The sequence below is a fragment of the Vombatus ursinus genome, unplaced genomic scaffold, assembly GCF_900497805.2.
Source record: "Vombatus ursinus unplaced genomic scaffold, bare-nosed wombat genome assembly UNPS02014863.1, whole genome shotgun sequence".
NCBI lineage: Eukaryota > Metazoa > Chordata > Mammalia > Diprotodontia > Vombatidae > Vombatus > Vombatus ursinus.
In genome coordinates, this window is record NW_020954641.1 from 39,113,749 (window position 1) to 39,134,636 (window position 20,888).

General features: G+C 40.4%; 1 protein-coding gene across 1 annotated transcript in view; it reads right to left on the bottom strand.

The window, feature by feature from the left end:
- The window catches only part of ARHGAP26 (Rho GTPase activating protein 26), a 516,697-nt gene that overhangs the window by 114,248 nt on the left and 381,561 nt on the right, over window positions 1-20,888 (bottom strand). Inside the window, exon 18 of the mRNA XM_027841739.1 lies at window positions 9,205-9,364. Within this exon, the coding sequence (XP_027697540.1) occupies window positions 9,205-9,364 (160 nt within the window). The remainder of the gene's footprint in view (window positions 1-9,204; window positions 9,365-20,888) is intronic.

Below are 20,888 nucleotides of genomic sequence, written 5' to 3' on the forward strand. Positions count from 1 at the left end.
ATAAGTGTTCATGTACCCTACATCTGTCCAGAGGCCTCTTCCCTTTCCATACTCTCCCTCAGTGATCTCAGCAACAATCAGGAGTTCAATCATCCCCAAATGACTCCAAAACTTGCATTTCCAGCCCTCACTTTTTTTTTTTTGTTCTGAGCTACTTTTCCCGTATCACAGAGTACTTGCTGGACACTGCTACCTAGAAATCCCAAAGGTATCTCAAATTCAATATATCCAAAATACAAATCTTTATATTCCTCTTATAACTACTCCCTTTTCATTCCCCTTTTCTTTTATTTTTTTCCCCTAATTAACAAATATTTATTTTCTTCCCCTCCAAATGTAGGGGGGGAAGAACCTTGTAACAAATATGCATAATTAAGCAAAACAAATTCCCACATTGGCCATGTTCAAAAATTTATGTTTCATTCTTCATCTTTTCTTTAAATAGGCAATTGGGGTTAAGTGATTGCTCACAGTCACACAGCTCGTTAAGTGTCTGAGGCTGGATTTGATCTCAGGTCCTCCTGCCTCCAGGGCTAGTGCCCTATCCACTGCACTGCCTACCTGCTCCTTTCATTCTCCATCCTTGGTACTCAAGTCTCTATCAGAAAGTGGGTGGCGTGCATCATCATTCCTAAGGAATCCCTAACTGTCTTCTTTACCTCCTTCTGTCTGTTGAGGGTACCACCATGCTTCAGGTCATCCACGTTGGAAGTGCTCCTTGACTGTTCCCTCTCCCTCACATCCAATCAATTAGCAAGTCTTATTATACTTTCACAATATTGACATCCAGCCACCACTCTCACTCAGTCCTCTCACTTGTATTATTTCTAATAAATCTCTCTTCCTCCCCTCTCTCCCTTACTCAACATATCTTCTGCAGAGCTGCCAACCTAATATTCCTAAAGCAAAAGTCTGACACATTTGCCTCTAGGACACATTACAAACTCAGCTGTCATTTATAATCTGGCTCTGTCCCCTCTTTCTAGAGTGAATTCATGCTGCTCTCTCTCCTGCACTCTCTACGTTCTAAGCAAACTGGTCGTTTCCAGTACACAACCTTCTATCTTCCTCCTTCATGCCTTTGCATAGAGACTTACTCCCTCATTCCTGGAATTTTCTCCTTCTTTAAATTCTCCTTTTAGATTAACTAAGTCTTTATAAGGTTCAGCTTAGAGGCCCTTTTTGCCTCATTCTCCTCCCACCCCTGCCTCAAAATTACTTTATATTTGCAAATATTTTGTATTTATTGTGCTATACACATACTGTTCCTTTTCCTCCACACCCCTAATTCCTGCATCCCCTCAAATGTAAACTCTCTGGGGATAAGGATCTTTCATTTTTGCTTCTGTATCGCCAGTGCCTAGTGCAGGCCTTGGCACATAGGAGATGCTTAATAAATGCTTGTTTACTTCAACTCAACAAACATTTATTAACCATCTATCTTTATCACCTTTCCCACCTTGAGAAATCTAATGAAGTTGAGACAAATTAGGAGTGCTGTTCTTTTGGTAGCCTCAGAGGTTTACAGCTCAGGGATTAACACTCCCAATTCTTTCAAAGCAAGACCAGTTACAGACAGATTGGGAGATTAATCATCAACACTTACTTTGTGAAAAATCAATAGCCACTAATGAAAAAGCAATCCTGGTAAAAACACATGATTTCTCTTTCTCCTTCCCCTTCCTCCTTGCACTCTTTTTTCTCTTTCTCTCTTCCTTCCTCTCTTTTCCCTTATTTTTCTCTTTTCTTTCTCTCATTCTCTCTTTCCCTCCCTCTTCCTCCCACTCTCCTTCACACCCACCCTACCCTCAACACCCCACACATCCTGTATCAAGCAAAGAAACCATTTTGAGGCCAACAGACAAGCCACAAATTGTTACAGAACATCTGGGTTCTACCCAGCTATTACGTGCTTGAACTTAAAAGTGAGGTATAAAAAATACTCTCCTGAACTGCAGCTTGACTCGTATACAACCCTGGGAAAACAAGTGATGAGCTCCTTTCTTTTTCTGACATAACTGTTCAACGGATCCTGACAAGCTGGCCCTAAAAAAAGCTTCCTTGTTTCTTGAAATCATCGCATCTGTGGGCTTGGGTTAGCTGAGATCAAGGCAACATTTGGGGTTGGAGTTTTGTGGGTTTTTTAAAAAAAGAAGTCCTGATGGGAAAGAAAAACAAAACAAAACATACATTTGTTTTTCTAAGAAAATCTCAAAATTTAAGCTTATTGAGGGCAGAAACAGTCTTTGTATTAACAGCTCCTGTTATAATCCTATGGTAACTTTTTGGGCTCTCCTGGCAGAGAGTGAATGTAAATAGTAATTGTTTCTCTTTTGGCCAGTAAGCCTAAGGGTCTTCTCCATCCGGTTTGATTTTTTTCCCCCAAATTAAAGGAGCTATACCTTGCCTCACTTCTTAAACAGCCCTATCCTTTGAATGGGTGTTGCCTCAAACAAACTGAGCCCTGGGAAAGATCTTAGCTTAAAAAGGCCAAGGTCCCCCACTGTATCCTGTGCCATCTCCAGTCATCCTGATCCATATCTGGCCATTGGACTCAGATGGCTCTGGAGGAGAAAGTGAGGCTAGTGACTTTGCACAGCCCTCCCTCCCTCCAATCCAATTCACATGCAAGTCAGGTCACCATCTTCCTGATGTCATGGTCTTCTTCAAGAACAAGGACAAACCACACACAATAATCCCTAGTACATGGTTTTGTTCAATCTCATCCCAAAAAGATCAGAGAAAGGGGGAAAGGACCTATTTGTATAAAAATATTTATGTTGTTGTTCAATTGTGTATGATTCTTCATGACTTTATTTGGTATTTTCCTGGCAAAGACACTAGAGTGGTTTGCCATTTCTTTCTCGAGCTCATTTTACAGATGAAGAAACTGAGGCAAATAGGGTTAAGTGACTTGACCTGAGTTACACAGCTAGCAAGTGTCTGAGGCAAGATTTGAACTCAGGTCTTCCTGACTCCAGGCCTAGTGTTCTATCTACTATGCTATCTACAGTAGTTTCTTAACAAATGCTAGTTGGAAGAAACAGCACTGAATGCCTTGAGGGTGGGTTTACATGTGGTCCTCAGGAGACAAGTGATGAAACTATCACACTCTGATGCAGGTGAAAGCTCTTTCAAATGCTGCCAAATACTGCCAAGTTACAACCCATCTAGGTCTGCCAATCCTTTAAAACACTTATCCATGTCCTCCTGTAAACAGAATCACAGCATCACAGATTGTAGAGCTCAAAGGGACCACGAAAGCTACCAAGTCCAACCACTTTACAGATGAGGAAACAGAGGCACAGGTTAAGTAACTTTTCAGGGTCACACAGCTAGCAAGTAGCTGAGACAGGATTTTAATATAGGTCTTCCTGAATCCAAGTCTATGCCATGCTGCCTAGGTGGATTCAACATGCTGAGCCTTCCTCTAGTTCTTTGGACTTTTTTGTGGGTACCAAAGAAGCTCTAGTTATTCCTTGTTCTTGATATATGTCTGGCCCACCTCCTTTTCCATTAATTCATTTTTTTCCTTTAGGCCACTTTCAGTTTAAAATTCCTATTTGTAATTTGAACAAGTATTGAAGTAATTCTGGGAGAGAGAATATTGATCACAAGATAATACATGGTCACCCATCCATAAGTCACTTATAAGTCACTTCAGCTCTTTTTTTTTTTTTTTTGGCTAGGCAATGGGGTTAAGTGACTTGCCCAGGGTCGTACAGCTAGTAAGTGTTATGTGTCTGAGGCCAGATTTGAACTCAGGTCCTTCTGAATCCAGGGCCGGTGCTCTATCCACTGCACCACCTAGCTGCCCCACTTCAGCTCTTTATACCTCAGTTTCCTCTTCTATAAAATGAGTTAAAATTGTTATAGGATTATAGTGAGGATCAAATTAAATACTGACTATAAAGTACTTTGTAAAGCTTAAAGCACCATATAAATCTATGCTATTATTATTATTATTATTATTATTAACTATCTTGTCTAGTTCAATTCAGCAAACATTTAAGACCCTACAATCATCAACGTACTATGCTAAGTGTTGGCATCATGGGTATAGTTAAAAGGCACAAGGGTCCCTATCTCCCTCTGTATCAACAGTAAAAGTCCAAAGAGGCTATGGGAAGGAAGAAAACAAGCATTATTTATTAAGCACCTACTATGTCCCAGAGACTGTGCTAAACATTTTACAAATATTACCTCATTTAAACCTCACAACTACCCTGGGAAGTAGGTGCTATTGTTATCTTCATTTTACAACTGAGGAAACTGAGGCAGACAGAGGCTAAGTGACTTGCCCAGTGTCACAAAGACAGTAAATTTCTGAGGCTGGATTTGAACTCAGGTCTTCCTGACTCCAGGTCCAATGCTCTATCCACTGTGCCACCTCACCATAGAAAGGTGAGTGCAGTAAATGCAAAAGTATTGGCCAACTATAGCAAAACAACAACAATAAAAAAAAATCCTTAACTTTGAGAATGCCCAGGAGCTGATCCTTCCTTCACTGCACCCTGCCCAATCCTAATATATCAATTCCACAGAACAGTGCCAGGCCTGTCTTCACTTCCTGAGTCTCTCTGTACAGGTGAGTGATGGAGTTTCTCATGTCATCATACCATGTGTGGCATGTGGTTAATGTTCTTGGTTAGCCCAGCCAAGTATCAGTTTGTGTACATAAAATTTGTAAAGGCTTCAGTGAAAGTTAATACGTATGGGCTCTCTGTGAAAAAGTCAGTCTCGGTAGGGGATTTTGTACTGATCCTCAGGCACTGTCTGTGTGCAGCTATGTACCTGGAGCTAGATGATCCGATTTTTAAGTTCTATTGCCTGACTGCCTAGTGTTAATCCTTGCTAAACAGGGCTTCATAAAGCAGACTATAGAATTAAATACTTAGGGTCGGTTAGAACATGGCGGAGGGGTCAGGGGGGCCTTTTTATTTATTCAACATCAAAAATACCTGGAGGTAAAAGCAGCACCAATATTTATTTCTTTATTAAGAAACGCTGTTATTAGTGGGGGGAAAGCTGCCTTTCAGATTTCAGACCTTTACAGAAGGGCTCAACTTGGGAAAGTTTGCAGAATGGACTTAAAAATCTGAAAGAAAAAAAGCCTGAATTACGTGCTGAAGGAAAAAGGAAGAGTAACAGAGAAAGTGAAAGAAAGCCTTAAACAATTAGAAAGAATGTGATGAGCACACACTATGTACCCAGCACAAGCCAAGGATGACAGAAAGGGCAAAACCTTTTGGAATATTCAACAAACTATAGCGTTTCCTGTCATGGAAGGGAGGGTGGGCTAATGGAAGGAACATCAGATCCTGTGGTCAGAAGAACCCACTCCTCTACTTGAAAGAAGTGTGATGTTGGGTGTAGTAAAAGTGCTGGCACCCACATGATGCCCCTTCCTCCTAATTTTTAGAGCTATTTCTTGATAGGACTTTTCATGGCTTTGTATTTACTAATATTCTACTCCCCAAGTAGAATGGAAGCTTATTGAGAGAAGATGACTGTCTCGTTTATTTGGTCTGTAACTCCTCAATGCCTTGCCCTTAACAAATAACTTGCAAATGGTTCCTGAATTGAGTTGAACCTTTCTAAGCCTCAGTTTCCTCCTCTTCACAGGCAGGTTGGCCTGGCCTCTACAGTTCCTTCCTGCTCAGAAAGTTTCTAATTCTATAAGGTTTTTCTTATTCTATTAGGGATTTGGTTTCAAAGGCCCAAGGGCCTTATCTTTTAAGGTTTAATGCTGACTCTCATCTTTGTACTCCTTCCTCATCTCTACCTCCTGACATTCTTCTCTTCCTCCAAAGTTCAGTTCAGGTACCACTTCCTCCAAAATGCCATCACTGAACACTCAAGCACAATAAATATTTTCTCCCTCATCAAAGATTCTAGAGCACTTTGCCTGGATTTTTGTTTTTCCCTTACTACACTCTGCTTTATGTCATACTTAGATGCTAATGTGCAAGTACTCCCTATTATAGATTAAGCTTCTTGAAAGTAATTTTTCATCTCTATCCACTGTGCCCAGCACTGTTCCATGAACATAGTGAGTATTTGAAAAATGTGGAATTTGAATCTGTATTTCTCATAATGCCTAATACAGGCAATATAGTTAAATGTTCATTGTCAACTAAGCCCTTCCTTCTTCCATTTTGTGAATACGATAGTACTATGCAAATGGCTATAGGGTAGATAATGTGCAAAAATCACTGATAATGACTTGAACAAGAAAAATAAAAGGTAACTCATCCCCAACTGACACAGGGAGCCAATGGGAAGAGGTGAGGAGAGATTGCTTTTTAATCCTATTCCAGATGATGGCTCTAGAGGAGAGAGTGAGGCCCTAGGAGAAGAGGCTTGGGGGATGCCAAATAGCTAAATAAAAAGGAACCATAATTATCATTATTATTATTACTACAGCCTAATTAATCTTCTTTGTGCATGAACAGGCCATGTCATTCTTCTGCCCCAAACTCTTCAGAGGGTCCTTACTGGCTGGCATTCAAGACTCTCTACAATCTGGTGCTCTTCTACTTCTCGGGCCTTGCCTCATACTAGTTCCTTCAATGTGAAATGTGCTAAACCAGACCTCTCTTTGTCCCTCTGAAAACATCACACTTTCCCACTTCCTTTCTCTGGCTTACTCTTTTTTTTTTGGCTAGGCAATGGGATTAAGTGACTTGCCCAGGGTCACACAGCTAGTAAGTGTCAAGTGTCTGAGGCTGGATCTGAACTCAGGTCCTCCTGACTCCAGGGCTAGTGCTCTATCCACTGTGCCACCTAGCTGCCCCTCTCTGGCTTATTCTTTTCCCTATGTTTGGAATGCCCTCTCTCCTCTCTCCTACCTTCCCCCAACCCATGCTGGTTGCAACACAAGCCTGAGACTGAACTTAAATGCCAACTCTTCACCAAAGAGAAACTGATGGGATTTTATCACTCAAACAGAAGAGGCATTACCATCTGTTTTGCTGCTGCACCCTAAAGACCATGGTACTTTTCCATAGGACTTTAACCTTCCACATGTGAAATCTCCCCCATTGGAATGAGAGCTCTGTGAGAGCAGGGACCTCTGACTTTTCTCTTTGTGTATTTCCCAGTACTTTGTACATAGTAAACACTTCTAATAAATTATCATTCATTCAGACACAGATCATTGGGCAAATCCATTCCTTAAAGACCAACTCAAATGTCACTGCCTCTGAAGTCTCTAGTCAATAATGACCTTTTCCCACTTCAGACTTTATATGCCATTTTGTTTGCATCTCCCCCGCACATTGACCGAACATTATTTTGTGTAACAGTCATCTGTGCACGCTCCCTCCAATTCCCTTCCGATTACCCTGTGTCTATCTTGTATGTGCAGGTTTTTTGCAGATTGTCTCCCCATGAGAATGTGAGCTCCTGGAGAAGTCATTCTTTGTATCTCCTTCATTTAGCTGAGCACCTGGCATATAGGAAGTGCTTAACAAATGTTTGTTGACTGACTGATAGGTCCTATCTCTAACTAGACCGCCAGATCAATGAAGAAAGAGCAGTGCACTATCAAAACTTGGCACTCACCCCCATCCCAGAACTCAGCTCAGGGTTCTTAATTAAGCACATTAGGTGCTAAATAAACAGTTGTGAATGTGAACTGAATCAGCAAAATCATCTTGATTAATTGTCAGTCAGTCAATAAGTATTTATTAAGCACCTACTATGAACCAGGCACTGTACTAAACGCTTTACAAATATTATCTCATTTTAACCTCACAACAACCCCATGAGGTAGGTGCTATTATAACCCCCATTTTACAAATGAGGAAACTGAGGCAGACTGAGGTTAGGTTCCTTGCCAGGGTTGCACAGTTAGTACGTGTCCAAGTAGATGGGAATTCAGGTCTTCCTGACTCCACTGCACCTCCTAGCTGCATATGAGAGTTGGGGAAGGAAACAGAGTACAAAAGGGGCAAGATGCATTTTTCTTTACATGAGTAGCTTGGTCCACGCAATTGACCTTTAGCTAATGTTGTCCCATGTGGATGTTTTTCCTCTACAATTCTGCAGGACACATCTGTTGCCTTCTGCACCAATACAAATTTCAAGGGCAGCTGTAATCTCTGTATTTCACCATTTGGGGCATGATTTTGATCTAGAAGAAACTGCATTTCCAGTGCTAAGACCCTGAATATAACTGGTATAGTACCAGGGTGCATATCACATAAGGATTTTAGAGCTGGAAGTTAGAGGAAGCTAGGTTTGGCAATGGACAGAGCACTGGATTTGATAGTCAAAAAGACGTGAATTCAAATCTGGCCTCAGACATTTACTAGCTGTGTGATCCTGGGCAAGTCACGTAACCTCTCCCTGACTCAGGTTCCTAATCTGTAAAATGAAGATTACAATAGTACCTACCTCATCCAGGGTTGTAGTGAGGTGAAATGTGGAATCTGTAAGCTGCTTAGCACAATGTCTGGCACATATTAAGTGTTACATAATTGCTCATTCCTTTCTCCTAGTGCTCTTAGCACAGTGTCTATCATATAGTATACCCTTTCAAAAATGTTAGTTTAAAAAACACAACAACTTAGTCTTGCCTTTTCATTTTATAGACGTTGCCAACTCTTTGGAAGTGACTTGTTCAAGGTTACAGAACTAGTTAAATGACAAGAGTCTGAAATCAACTCCCTCCCTACCCAGGCTCTCATTTTTCTGATGAGGAAACTAAGTTCAAATGAGGTCAAATTACTTGTCCAAGTCATGCACATGCTAACCAGCAGAGCTGAGATTTGAATCCAAATCCTTTAACCCCAAATCCAGTGCTCCCCTCACCAAGCAAGTCTCTGCCCTTCCCCTCCACCATACTGTCTGCTTAAGACTGTACTTAAATGCCAACTCTACACCAAACAGAAACTGATAGGACTTTAACACTTGACATGATATTAAGAAGAAGCATTATCACTATCTTTGCTGCTATACTCTAAGGACCATGGGATTCTTTCATTGGATTTGTATGTCTCCCCCATTAGGATGTGAGGTCCTCGGGAGCAAGGACTCTTTTATTTTTCTATTTATTTTCTCAGCCCTAAGCTTGGCATAGTACTTTGCATAAAGTAAACAATAATTGCTTCCTCTTCCCCCTCCCTCATTCATTCATTCAAAAATCACTTCATTAGACAAATTCTTTACTGAAACTAAGGGATCAAAAACATCCATTACCTTTTCATGGTTTTCTATTAATATCTCAATCACAATATTCTGGAACTTGATATCCATGATGGCTGCCACTGTTTCTTCTTGCGGTCTTAGCAGTGTGGGTCCAAACACCACACCCAGGTTTGCCACAGTCATCAAATTTTGCTTGTGGTTATTAGCAACACTGGGAGTAAAAAGAAGAAGAGAGATGATAGAAATAATGTGCAGAATGGAAAGTTCCTTTCTTTGTCCCATGCTTTCCCTCTTCTTATTTGGCATGAAAAGAGCACCCAGGTCATCTCAGGACACCAGAGAAACCCACTGCCCTGCTGTGTGTTCATGTCCAGAACGCTGAAGGCTGGCAAAAGGAACGGGTATGAGTCACACAGCCTATTGTATCATTCCAAGGAGAAAAACACAAATTTCCATCCTACTATTTTCTATTGATCTAAAGAAGATTCCAACCTGGATGCTTTACATGTTAGCCTGCCCTGTCTGGGACAGAAAGCAACCTCAAAAGTTTCTTATCTACAGTTTCTAATGCAGATGAATATTCTTGACAATAGGCAACCAACTCTTCATCCTCCAACACATTCCACAGATGGGATAAGTTTGCAAACCTAAATGCAAAATAAAACCCAGTTTCTCATAATGGGCTGAATGAAAAACCTAAAAACAAGCAAGAAAATAAACCATTTGTTTTCCCACAGTAATAAGTCCATCATTTTGCACGTATGACATGCATTAACCGAAACAGAGCTGCATAAGCTGTAAGAAAAATGTACAATTGTAGATCCACCTTATGTGAAGGGAATTTTTACTCTCTCCTGTAATCAAAGTCAATGCCATAGATATTTGGGTCAACAGGACAGGGAAAGTGTGGATAAATACGCCCATTTTCAATTACCAAAAAACATTACATCCAAAGCATTTACCTTGATCCTAAACTTGGGCCAAAGTAAACTATATGGCTGTAAACCATAACTGCTCACTTATTTGCACGGCATATACAAACATTCAAATACCTCTCCTTGTCCATAATGGAAAAAAATGGTCAAAAAATGCAAACCATACAGACCATTAAACAAACAAACACACACATACATACACACACACACACACACACACACACACACACACACACTGCTCATCCTCATTAATACTAAAAGAGGTACAGATTACCAAAAAAAACAACAACAAAAAAACAACTCTGAGATATCACCTCATAGCCACTAAACTGGAAAATGTAATTAAAAGCAGTGAAATTTACTATTGGCAGGGTTGTGAAGAAACAGGTACAGTCATTCACTGTTTTTGGAATATAAACTTGTAGAATATTTTTTGGCGAGCAACATGGCAGCATGCTGTAGAAGTTAGAATAAATAGCAATAACTGACATTTACATAGCTCTTTAAAGTCTGCAAAAGTACCACACATATATTATCTCGTTTGGGACTTTCACTAACCCTGTGAGGAGGGTACCACAGGTATAATTTACTTCATTATACAGATAAGGAAACATTATAGATCAGAGACATTAAGTGACCTGCCCATATGTTCACAGAGCTAGTAAATATCAGAAGCAAAATCTGAGCCCAGGTTCATAAACTGAAGTTCAACACTATCTACTATATCACTGCCTTTCCTCTCTTTGACTCAATAAGTCTATTGCTGAGAATGTACAAAGAGACATCTGTTCAAAGATGTTTTACAGCAGCATTATCTACAATGCTAAAAATTAGAGGCAACCTATGTGTCCAATAATAGGGGAGCACTTAAATAAACTGTAGTTCATGATTGTAACAAAATGCTATAATTAAATTAATTCTAAAAACTAAGAGAAAAAATAAAGATCTGGACAGACTTTGATAAAATAATGCAGAATGAAACAGGGAGAACAAGAAGAAGAGAGAACACAACAGCTGTGACCAGGTAAGAGGAAAAGTGAATGAGAAGGAATGAACAGACAGTTTTGATGAGGACTTTGAGGGAGTAACTCAAAAGTCTTAAGAAGTCCTTCCAATAAAAAGAAAAATCCTGTATTATGTCTATAAATTAATTTACTTAAATACAAACAGTATACAAAACACAAACACAAAATACAAAAACACATTTAACTAATAGCACTGGTGTTTAGAAGAAGGGCAGCCTGACCTAATGGGTAGATAGCTGGCTTCGGACTCAGGAAGACCTGGGTTCAAGTCCCACTTCGGACATGCTGGCTGTGTGACTTTGGACAAATGTCACTTATTCTAGGCTCCCCAGCTAATTCGAAGAATAGATGTTCATCTGCATTGATGAAAGGGAATTTCCTCAACAGAAACTCCTTATATCACTGCAAAATCATAGGTGTAGTTCAGCAGCAGTAGTACCACCCAGATATTTAATACTAAATTCATAATAAATCACCTCTAATACAAATATCTACAGTCAACAAGGAAGGCCCCATAATAGTGAAAACCACTGAAGATAGGAGTTAGGAAAGTAATAGGGATTGCCCTAGGGTACTTAATCTGTTAAAAGAATGATACTTATGACTAATTCACAATTAAAGGTAAGGCTGGTCAAGATAGGCCCATCCACATACCTAATTCCTTGGGCATTTAGTAAAGATGCATCTTCTTTGCTCCTGGCATTATAAATGTATGACGTTGTTTCCTTCAATTACTTTCATTTTTGTTGAGGGAAGGAGGAAGGAAGGGAAGGCAGGAGGATGGACTTCTGAATCAAATACTGGCTTTTAAAATTCTAAGTGTATACTGAAAGATTATACTAACCAGTTCTAATCAGCATATAAATGTTCATTTCTCCAAACTTTCTTCAGGCAATACCTTCATTTACTAGAATTCTCCTCCTTCCCCAAGGGAGAGAATAAATATGGTGTCTGGTCACTGGCCTGAGCAGGCCTTGCAGAAGAGCTTTTCTGAAGGCTTTATTTGCCTTTTGATTCCAAACAAAGTCCACAGCACGGGATATGCCACCCACCAATGTCCTAACTACACCTACTGGGAATAGAGTCCATATAAGAATTACCCTGCATGACAAGTAGGACAGTCATTTCCTGGTACATTACCTTCTAGATACTGAACCTTAAAGTAAAGGTAGCTGTTTATAATATCTTTTTCTAATATAAAAAGCATTAAGAGCAATATCACAAATGACTTTGTGAAAGGAAAAATTGAAATGAGTACTCCACCCCGTAGAAGTCCTGGCTTGTAATAAACTGTTCAACAAAACCAACCAATATAGGTGACCATATCTGACAATGCATGCAAAATATTGCATCCACAGTTCCCCATCTGGGGCACCTAGATATATACACAGATATGCTAACGTCACATGTACACCACATATCTTAGGGCAACTATAGAGTACTGGGCCGAGAGTCAGGAAGACCCAAGTTCAAATATGACCCCAGACACTTAGTAGCTGGGTGACCCTAAGCAAGTCACTTAACCCTGTTTGCCTCCGTTTCCTCATCCGGAAAATAAGCTGGAGAAGGAAATGGAAAATCACCCCAGGGTTACAAAGAGTCGAACATGACTAAAACAACTGAACAAAGTCCTCCATCTATGCTTAAAGTGTGGAAGTGCTTCTTCATTTCTTTTCCAGGGTCAAGACCGGTCAGCCATCACAATAGTTCAGTGTTCTGCTTTGTTTGAGTGTTATTTCATTTACATTATTTTAACTGCCGTCCTCCTGCTTGCTTGGTTCTGCATCACTTCACATGTCTTCAACAGTTCTCTAGAATTAATATTCCATCACATCCATGTGCCGCAGTTTGTCGGGCCATTCTTCATTTGACAGCACCCCTTTGGCTTTCAGTTTTTACCTACCACAAAAAAAGTGCTTTTGCGGAGCATATTAAATACTGCCAGACATACCCCTCAGCTATCACTTCTTGTGCAATGGAATATTTGCTATATTTATTCAACCTCGCTGCTCTGGACACGCGAGAATCTTACAAAATGAACCATCAAATCCCTTAAATTTTTCACCAGACCTGTTTGTCACTTCTTCTTCCTCCTTGGACATGACAGAAACGACACACAACAACAACGACAACAACAACAAAATACTTCTTGTTTTAAGTATACAACTCTATCCACTACAGAATTTGTTTTGCTGCTTTCTTACTGAAAGCTATATTTAAAGTTTTCTTGGGGAGGAGGGATAATCTGGTAATATTTTACACATGAAAAGTATGTGATGAAAATACATTTTCTTATAATTTGGCTAGGAATTTCCCCAAATGCCAAGTTGACACCTTACTTAGGGAAAAACAGTCCTTTCCATCACTCAAAGAAATGGCCAGCCATACAATTGGGTCTGCTTTTGAGATGCCTGCCTCCTTCACAAGAGTGGTTCAGAATTTTGCTCTTTCCAGTTCAATTATGCAGCCACTGGCACTACCATTTGTACCTCTCTAAGACATAACTTCCAGGGAATTTTCTGTTATGGTGAGGTAAAGTTGCTTCTTGGCCTTAAGGAAAACTTCCCTTAAGGACCACTTAAACACAGTAGCTAAGTGGCTAATGGGTAACCCTAGATGAAAGGTGAAGACAAAAATGTTCTGGAGTTTCTCACCTTAAATACCACATAAAAAGCAGTAATTTTAAAGTACCAGTGCTGAGATTTGAACTCATGTCCTCTGACTCCAAATACAGCATGATTTCCACCATAGCACTGGGCTTCCAATTCCTCTCTACCTAGCTAGTTACACATGAGGTATCTACACATAAGGCAGCCTAGCAGATTGAGAACTACATACCCTGTTAGAAAGTTTTGTCATTTTAGTCATGTCTGACTCTTTGTGACACCATTTTTATAGGGTTTTCTTGGCAAAGATACTGGAGTAGTTTGCCATTTCCTTCTCCAGGGTCCCCATTTTACAGCTGAGGAAACTGAGGCAAACAGAGGTTAAGTGACTTGCCCAGGGTCACACTGCTAGTAATTGTCTGAGGCAGGATTTGAACTCAGTCAGATCCTGCCTCAGATACTTAATTGGCTATGTGACCCTGAGCAAGTCCCTTAATTTTTCTCATCCTCAGTTTCCTCACTGACTATCTCTCTGGGCCTCAGTTTCCTCATCAGTATAGTGACAGAGTTGGATCACATGTCCTCTAAGAACCCTCCAGCTTTAAGGATAATAATAGCGTTGCTGTGAGGATACAATGACATATACATAAAAATGCTTTGCAAAAATTAAAGTGCTATGTAAATACTATGAATTGTTACATCATCGTCATTATTATCACATGCACACTCAAAACATTACTCATTTTTCTAAGAATACATCTGGAAATGCCAAAACCTTTTGGAAACTCTGGGGCTTATTTTTTTTTCCTTCAAAGCTTGGAGTTAATTGATGAGTAATAATTACTCTGATTTGTAGGCATCAATGCCTAAAGGCATTTGGAGTAAAACAATAGTAACTTCAAATATAAATGTTTGAGAATAACTAGCATAATTCATTACACTTTTAATGATCCAGTTATTTTATTAAGGCTTGGTGCTTTACACACACACACACACACACACACACACTGATCTATGTCTTAGGAAATTTGCAAAGGGAAAAAAAACTTAATCATTTTGAACCTCAAAGTAATAAATTGTTCTGTCACTTCATTGTTACTACCATACAACTCTATGTAGTTATGTTAATTATTCCAGACTAGATTATTAATGGGTTGAGATTTTAACATAACCCATAAATTAAAATCACAGACCTCAGTGCTATGACAGCTTTGGTTACACAGAATGACTTGACAGATTATGTAAACGTGTAAACCCACGAATTGGCAAGACCTTGTACTGGAGAGCGCAAACAGGCTTCTGGATCCAGTCATTAGCAAAGTCTATAAAACACAAAAAGGCTGCATTCTGGCCTGGTAATTGGGTGGCTGCTCCAGGGCTTCCTCATTCAAATCCTATGTCATGTTGAGTCTTGACTTAGCACCTCCATACAGAAGCCTGCTGGGCCCAAGCATGTGCCAGGCCAGGGTGCCTGTGATTTGCTTCCTTAACATTCCATCTTTTTCATATGCTCTTTAAGACATTTATAAGAAAAGGATCATTACAGGTAGGGTACATAGAGAGAGACTTGTTGCAAAGTCCTGCCTTTGGACTCTGTGGAGGTGGCATATTCAGACTCTCTGTGGGCACTGAAGAATTCAGTGGCATCTGTTGTCTTTAAGGTGAAGTGGATGATATCTGTACTTCTCCTATGCTTAAAAGACCCATTTCCAATGCTGTTGCTAGGACAGCCAGAGTCTGTGATTTATATATTCCAAACCCACTTTGGATATAATTAATGGGGAAATAGCATTATAGACTGAAGGTGTATTGGCATCCCACTTGGAATTTGAGGGAAAGCAAATGGAGACTGAATTGGTTTGAACGTGTGGAGACTCTGGGCTCCAGACAAAAGATCTGTGGACAACTAAGAGAAGGTCACAGGGTGGGGCGGCCAATGGTCTGTAGCTGGAACACAGGTCTGAAATTTAACGATTACTGTACTAAACTCTAATCCTCCAATTCCCAGTATGCAGCTGAGATAAAAATTCCAAATTACTGTTCCCAGCTGGAGAGGAATTACTCTTAAGATGTAGTGGTATGATATTCTAGAGTTTTCTAAATGCTAATGAGGGCCCATATATGCAAGGACAGAATGAGTTGGAAGGGCCCTCAGGTCATCTAGTTTAAACTCACAGGTGTTTAGGAACCCTTTCTCTCTCTTTTTTTTTTCCCGCTAGGCAACGGGATTAAGTGACTTGCCCAAGGTCACACAGCTAGTAAGTATTATGTGTCTGAGGTCGAATTTGAACTCAGGTCCTCCTGAATTCAGGGCCAGCGCTCTATCCACCGTGCCACCTAGCTGTCTCTGGAACTCTTTCTACAGCACCGCTGTCAAGGGGTCATCTAGACTCCACGTGAAGACTTCCAGCGATGGGGGCACTCACTGCTTCTCAACGCAGTCTGGTTTCCTTTTGGGCAATTCTAAATGTTAGGAAGCTTTCCTCTATATCAAGCCCAAATCCACCGTTCTGTACTGCCAGGCACTGCTCCTAACTCTGTCCTCCGAGATGAAGCAAAACAACTTCAGACCTCTAAGGTCTGCCATTTCATAGGATGGAAATCGCAGAATCTCAGGAGGTGGAAGGGACTTCACAGGCCACTCAGCCCAAACCCTCCCTACACAGGTATAATGCCTCTAACCTTTCTAAGCGCTATCTAGCTTTTGTTTATGGCCCTTCAAATACTTGAAGACCGCTGTGCTATTTCCCCTCACACGCCTCCACCCACCCACCCTGAGCCTTCTCTTCTCCAGGATAAACCTCTGTGGAGTCCCTTCATCTGGTTCTTAGCACACTCTAAGGTCCCCTCACTGTCTTGATGAACCTCCTCTGAACACTGATTGAATTGTCTTCGGCCTTTCTAAAACATGGCACCTGGAACTGAACACAGATGTGGTCTGACCAGGGAAAAATGCCCGTGCTTAAAAACTTTCACAGTGGCTCCTCATTTTCTATACGATATATAGGAGGGGCAGCTAGATGGTGCAGCAGATAGACAGCGAGGCCTAGAATCAGGAAGATCTGGATTCAAACATGGTCTCAGATGATTACTAGCTGTGTGACCCTGGGCAAGGCACTTAACCCTGTTTGCCTCAGCTTCCTCATCTGACAAATGAGCTAGAGAAGGAAATGGCAAACCACTCCAGTATTTCTGCCAAGAAGGCCTCAAACGGTTGGATACAACTAAAAATGACTGAACAACAAAAATATGAGCTTCTCAGGCTTGCATTTAAGTTTTTCCACAATTCAGCTCTCACTTACCTTTCTAGTTATATTTCATAAATACTTCCCTTCAGGAACTCTCTGTTCCAGACATATTGATTTGCTAGCTGTTCTCCAAACTTGACACTCTATTGCTAACCTCCACACGTTTGTATAAACCATTATCCCCTGAGCCTCAAAGATAACTTCCTTCATCTCTGAATCTTTGTCTTCATTCAAGAATGAAGGGCTCTGGGACCCCCTTCTCACATGAAGCTTTTCCTAGTACCCAATCTCCCCTGCCTCCTCTATCCTCTCTTCTCACTTTTCCTTGTTCTAATACACATGTGAGAGAGATTCTTCCAATAGAATGGGAGCTGCCTGAGGACACAAAATGTTTGGCTGGGTCTTCCTATCCCCTACCACTAGCACAGCTCCTTGTACATAGACAATCCATAATAAATATTTATTAAATTGTCCTAAATTCCTGAAATCTAGATATACTCTCTATAGAATTTACCTTATCTGCCACTTTAGTAACCCTCTTTAAAAGAAGAAAAAAAAGGAAATGAGGTTAGTTTTGAATTACTTGTTTTTGATAAACCTATACTGACTCACAGTAATCACTACTTCCTTTCTGAGTGCTTTTAAATCAACCCTTTAATTACAGGTTCTAGAATGTTGCCAGGAATTGAAGTCAAGGTCAAGAGTCATAATATTATCTTGGGCTTTGCCTATCAAATTCTTCCTGTTCTGTGATTTCCTATATGAAGTAGAAAAATCTATCAACCTCAGTGGCCACAATGAAAGGACTTACACGGTTCTTAAACTTTCTGCTTAAGTCCCTATAATGTCTCTCCCCATCACTTAACAAACGAAGTCCTAACTCCCTAGGTTTGGCTTTCAAGGCTCTCCATAATCTAGCCCTGTCTTGTTATTGAAACTTTGCACTTAGTTATCACTCTAATTAGTAAATCTGCTCACTCACCATACTCACCAGGGCTGCCATGACTCTATTCTGCCTGTCTTCCTCAACCTTTCAGGGCCAGTCAAATCCTGCCTCCTCTGTGAAGTTTTCCTCCTGACTTATTCTAGTCCATAGGAAATATTTCCTTCTCCAAAGCTCTATTGTACTTTAAAATCATTACAGAACAGTGGAAAGAACATTGGATTTGTAATCAGGAAAACATAGGTTTAAAATCTCATCTCTAACACTTGCATAAATTGTGATTGTGGGCAAGTCACTTTACTTCCCTATTTACTCATCTGTGAAATAGGGATTGTAATATTATCAGTGGCGTCAACTTGGCAGAGGTGTGGTGAGACAGCAAACTCTCTCTCTTCCCCCCCCCCCCCCGTGTCTCTGTCTCACTCTTTCTCTCTCCACTTACTTTGTATAAATTTATAAACTTTGTACAGACTTAAAATAACCCCCACCCCCAAAAGAAAGTCTTAGTGTAATTTTAATCTATTAAAACTCACCACTGCACTAAGACTTTTGGGACAACTTGCACATGTGTTTTGCAAACCTTAAAATAGAATATAAATGCCAGCTTATGTGCTGTCTCTTAGTACTTTGCACAATTCCTGTCATAGTGTAAGCAAGTAATAAAACGTTCTATGTATCTATCCATCCATCTCTCCCTCCCTCCTTCCTCTCTTTTCCTTAAAGTCTTTGGAGGAGCATAGATTTAGAGATGAATGAGAAGTCTGAAGTAATCTAGTCTAACCTGCTCATTTTATAGATGCAGAAACTGATGCTGAGCAAAGCAAGGTTAAGATGTTCCGACGAAGTCAACAGTTGAGCAGCTGCGCCAGGATTTGAATCCGGCATCTCTGACTCCAAATCTAGTACTCTACCTCCTCTCACTATAGAATTCACATGGTTATTGTGAATAAACTGCTTTGTTAACTTTAGTGCACTATAGAATTGTGAGTTATCATTATAGTCACATAGGAGGCAGGCTGTGGTACATATATTATGTGGTACACATGTGGTATGTGGTGCACATACAAAGGCTGTGGTACAAATATTACTCTATTTGGCAGAACTAAATTCGAATCCTAGTCCCTACCACTTAAGGGCTAGATGACTTTGAACAACTCACCTCACCTCTCAGTTTCCTTACCTTATAATATGGGGAAATAATTTCTACCCTCTCTACCTCACTAACTAGGTCACTGGGAAGAGGAAATGAGAACTCCCCTAAATGTTTTTGTAAACTTTCAAGTGCTCTATCAGTGTGGGCTATTACCATGACCACCTGAATGCTCACTGCAGTTAGTGTGTCTTCTCTCCCTTCACAGACCACAACCTTTTAAAATGTATATATATAATATTTGAGACTTTTGTCCTGCCATTGGACTTCAATTAATCTGGAAGAGAGCGTGAGTCTGATGACCTTGTGCAACTCTGTCTCACTTATATTCAATAAGCGCAAGTTAACATATCACTCAGTTTTCTGAAAATGAGGAACAAACAACATATAGTGTGTGTGTGTGTGTATGTGTGTACACAGATGCTTTTAAAAAAGTATCTTGTAGAGGGGCAGCTAGGTGGCGCAGTAGATACAGCACAAGCCCTGGAGTCAAGAGGACCTGAGTTCAAATCCGGCTTCAGCCACATAACACTCAATAGCTGTGTGACTCTGGGCAAGTCACTTAACCCCACTTGCCTCATATAAAAAACAAAACAAAACAAAAGGAAAAAGTCTCTTGTAGAGTGCCTAATCCAGGTACTTACTAGGTTCAGAAGAACATATATTGTAAGAGATGAAAGGGACCACAGAGATCATTGAGTCTAATCCTATAGGTTAAGGATATTTCCTGATGGATTAATAACAGTTTGCATTTTGAGTTGATTCAATTGAACAAGCAATTATTAATTGTCTACCATATGCCAGGCTCTGTGCTAGGGCTTGGGGTACAAAGACCAAAATATACAATGTTCCCTACTCTCAAGAAGCTTATATTCTTCTAAGGATAATCACACGTATAGTAGAAAGAGTTCTGACATTTGAAGTTATGGGATCTAGATTGAATTCCTATCTCAACTGCTTGCCAGTTGTGAGGTCTTAGGCAAATCATTTAATCTCCCTGGGTCTCAGCTGCCACAAATGCAAAAGAAGGACGGACTAGATGGATTCAGAGGAGACTTTCAATTCCGTGATCCTATGAATATTTATACACAGCTAGGTGGTTCAGTGGATAAAGAGGATTCCCAGGCCTGGAGTCAAGAGGACCTGAGTTCAAATCCAGCCTCAGACTCTTACTAGCTGTGTGACCCTGGGCAAGTCACTTAACCCTGTGTGCCTCCATTTCCTCATCTGTAAAGTGAGCTGCAGAAGGAAGTGGCAAATCGCTCTAATATCTTTGCCAAAAAAATCCCAAACAGGGTCACGAAAAGTCAGACACAACTGAAACAACTGAAGAACAACAAAAATGAATATTTATAACTAAATACAAAATACATATAAAATAAGCACATTATAATATGGGGGAGTGGCTAATAAGTATAGTTCTATAATGCCTTAGTTATCTAAATACTTGAAATAATTATTATTATTTCCCTCATAAAAATTTCAATGATCCCTGTTCTACAGATTCAAGGCTCAAAGTGGTTACGAGATTTGCCCACAGTCCTCCATCACGAAAGTACCATAGCTTGCACTACAGCCCAGGTCTGCTGACTGAGCTCACATTCTTTCCGTCACACAGTGCAGACTCTTGTGTATGTAAGAATCAAGTGAGCTAGAACCTAAGTGGTTCTAAAGAAGTCTCTTTCTTTTCTTATCCTCCATTGCAGGCAAAAAACCCTGAGTGGAGAGAGAGATGGAAGAAGAGATGGGGAGAGAGAGAGGGGTGGGGGGGAGGAAGGGGGAGGGAAGGGAAACACAGAGAGAGAGAGAGAGAGAGAGAGAGAGAGAG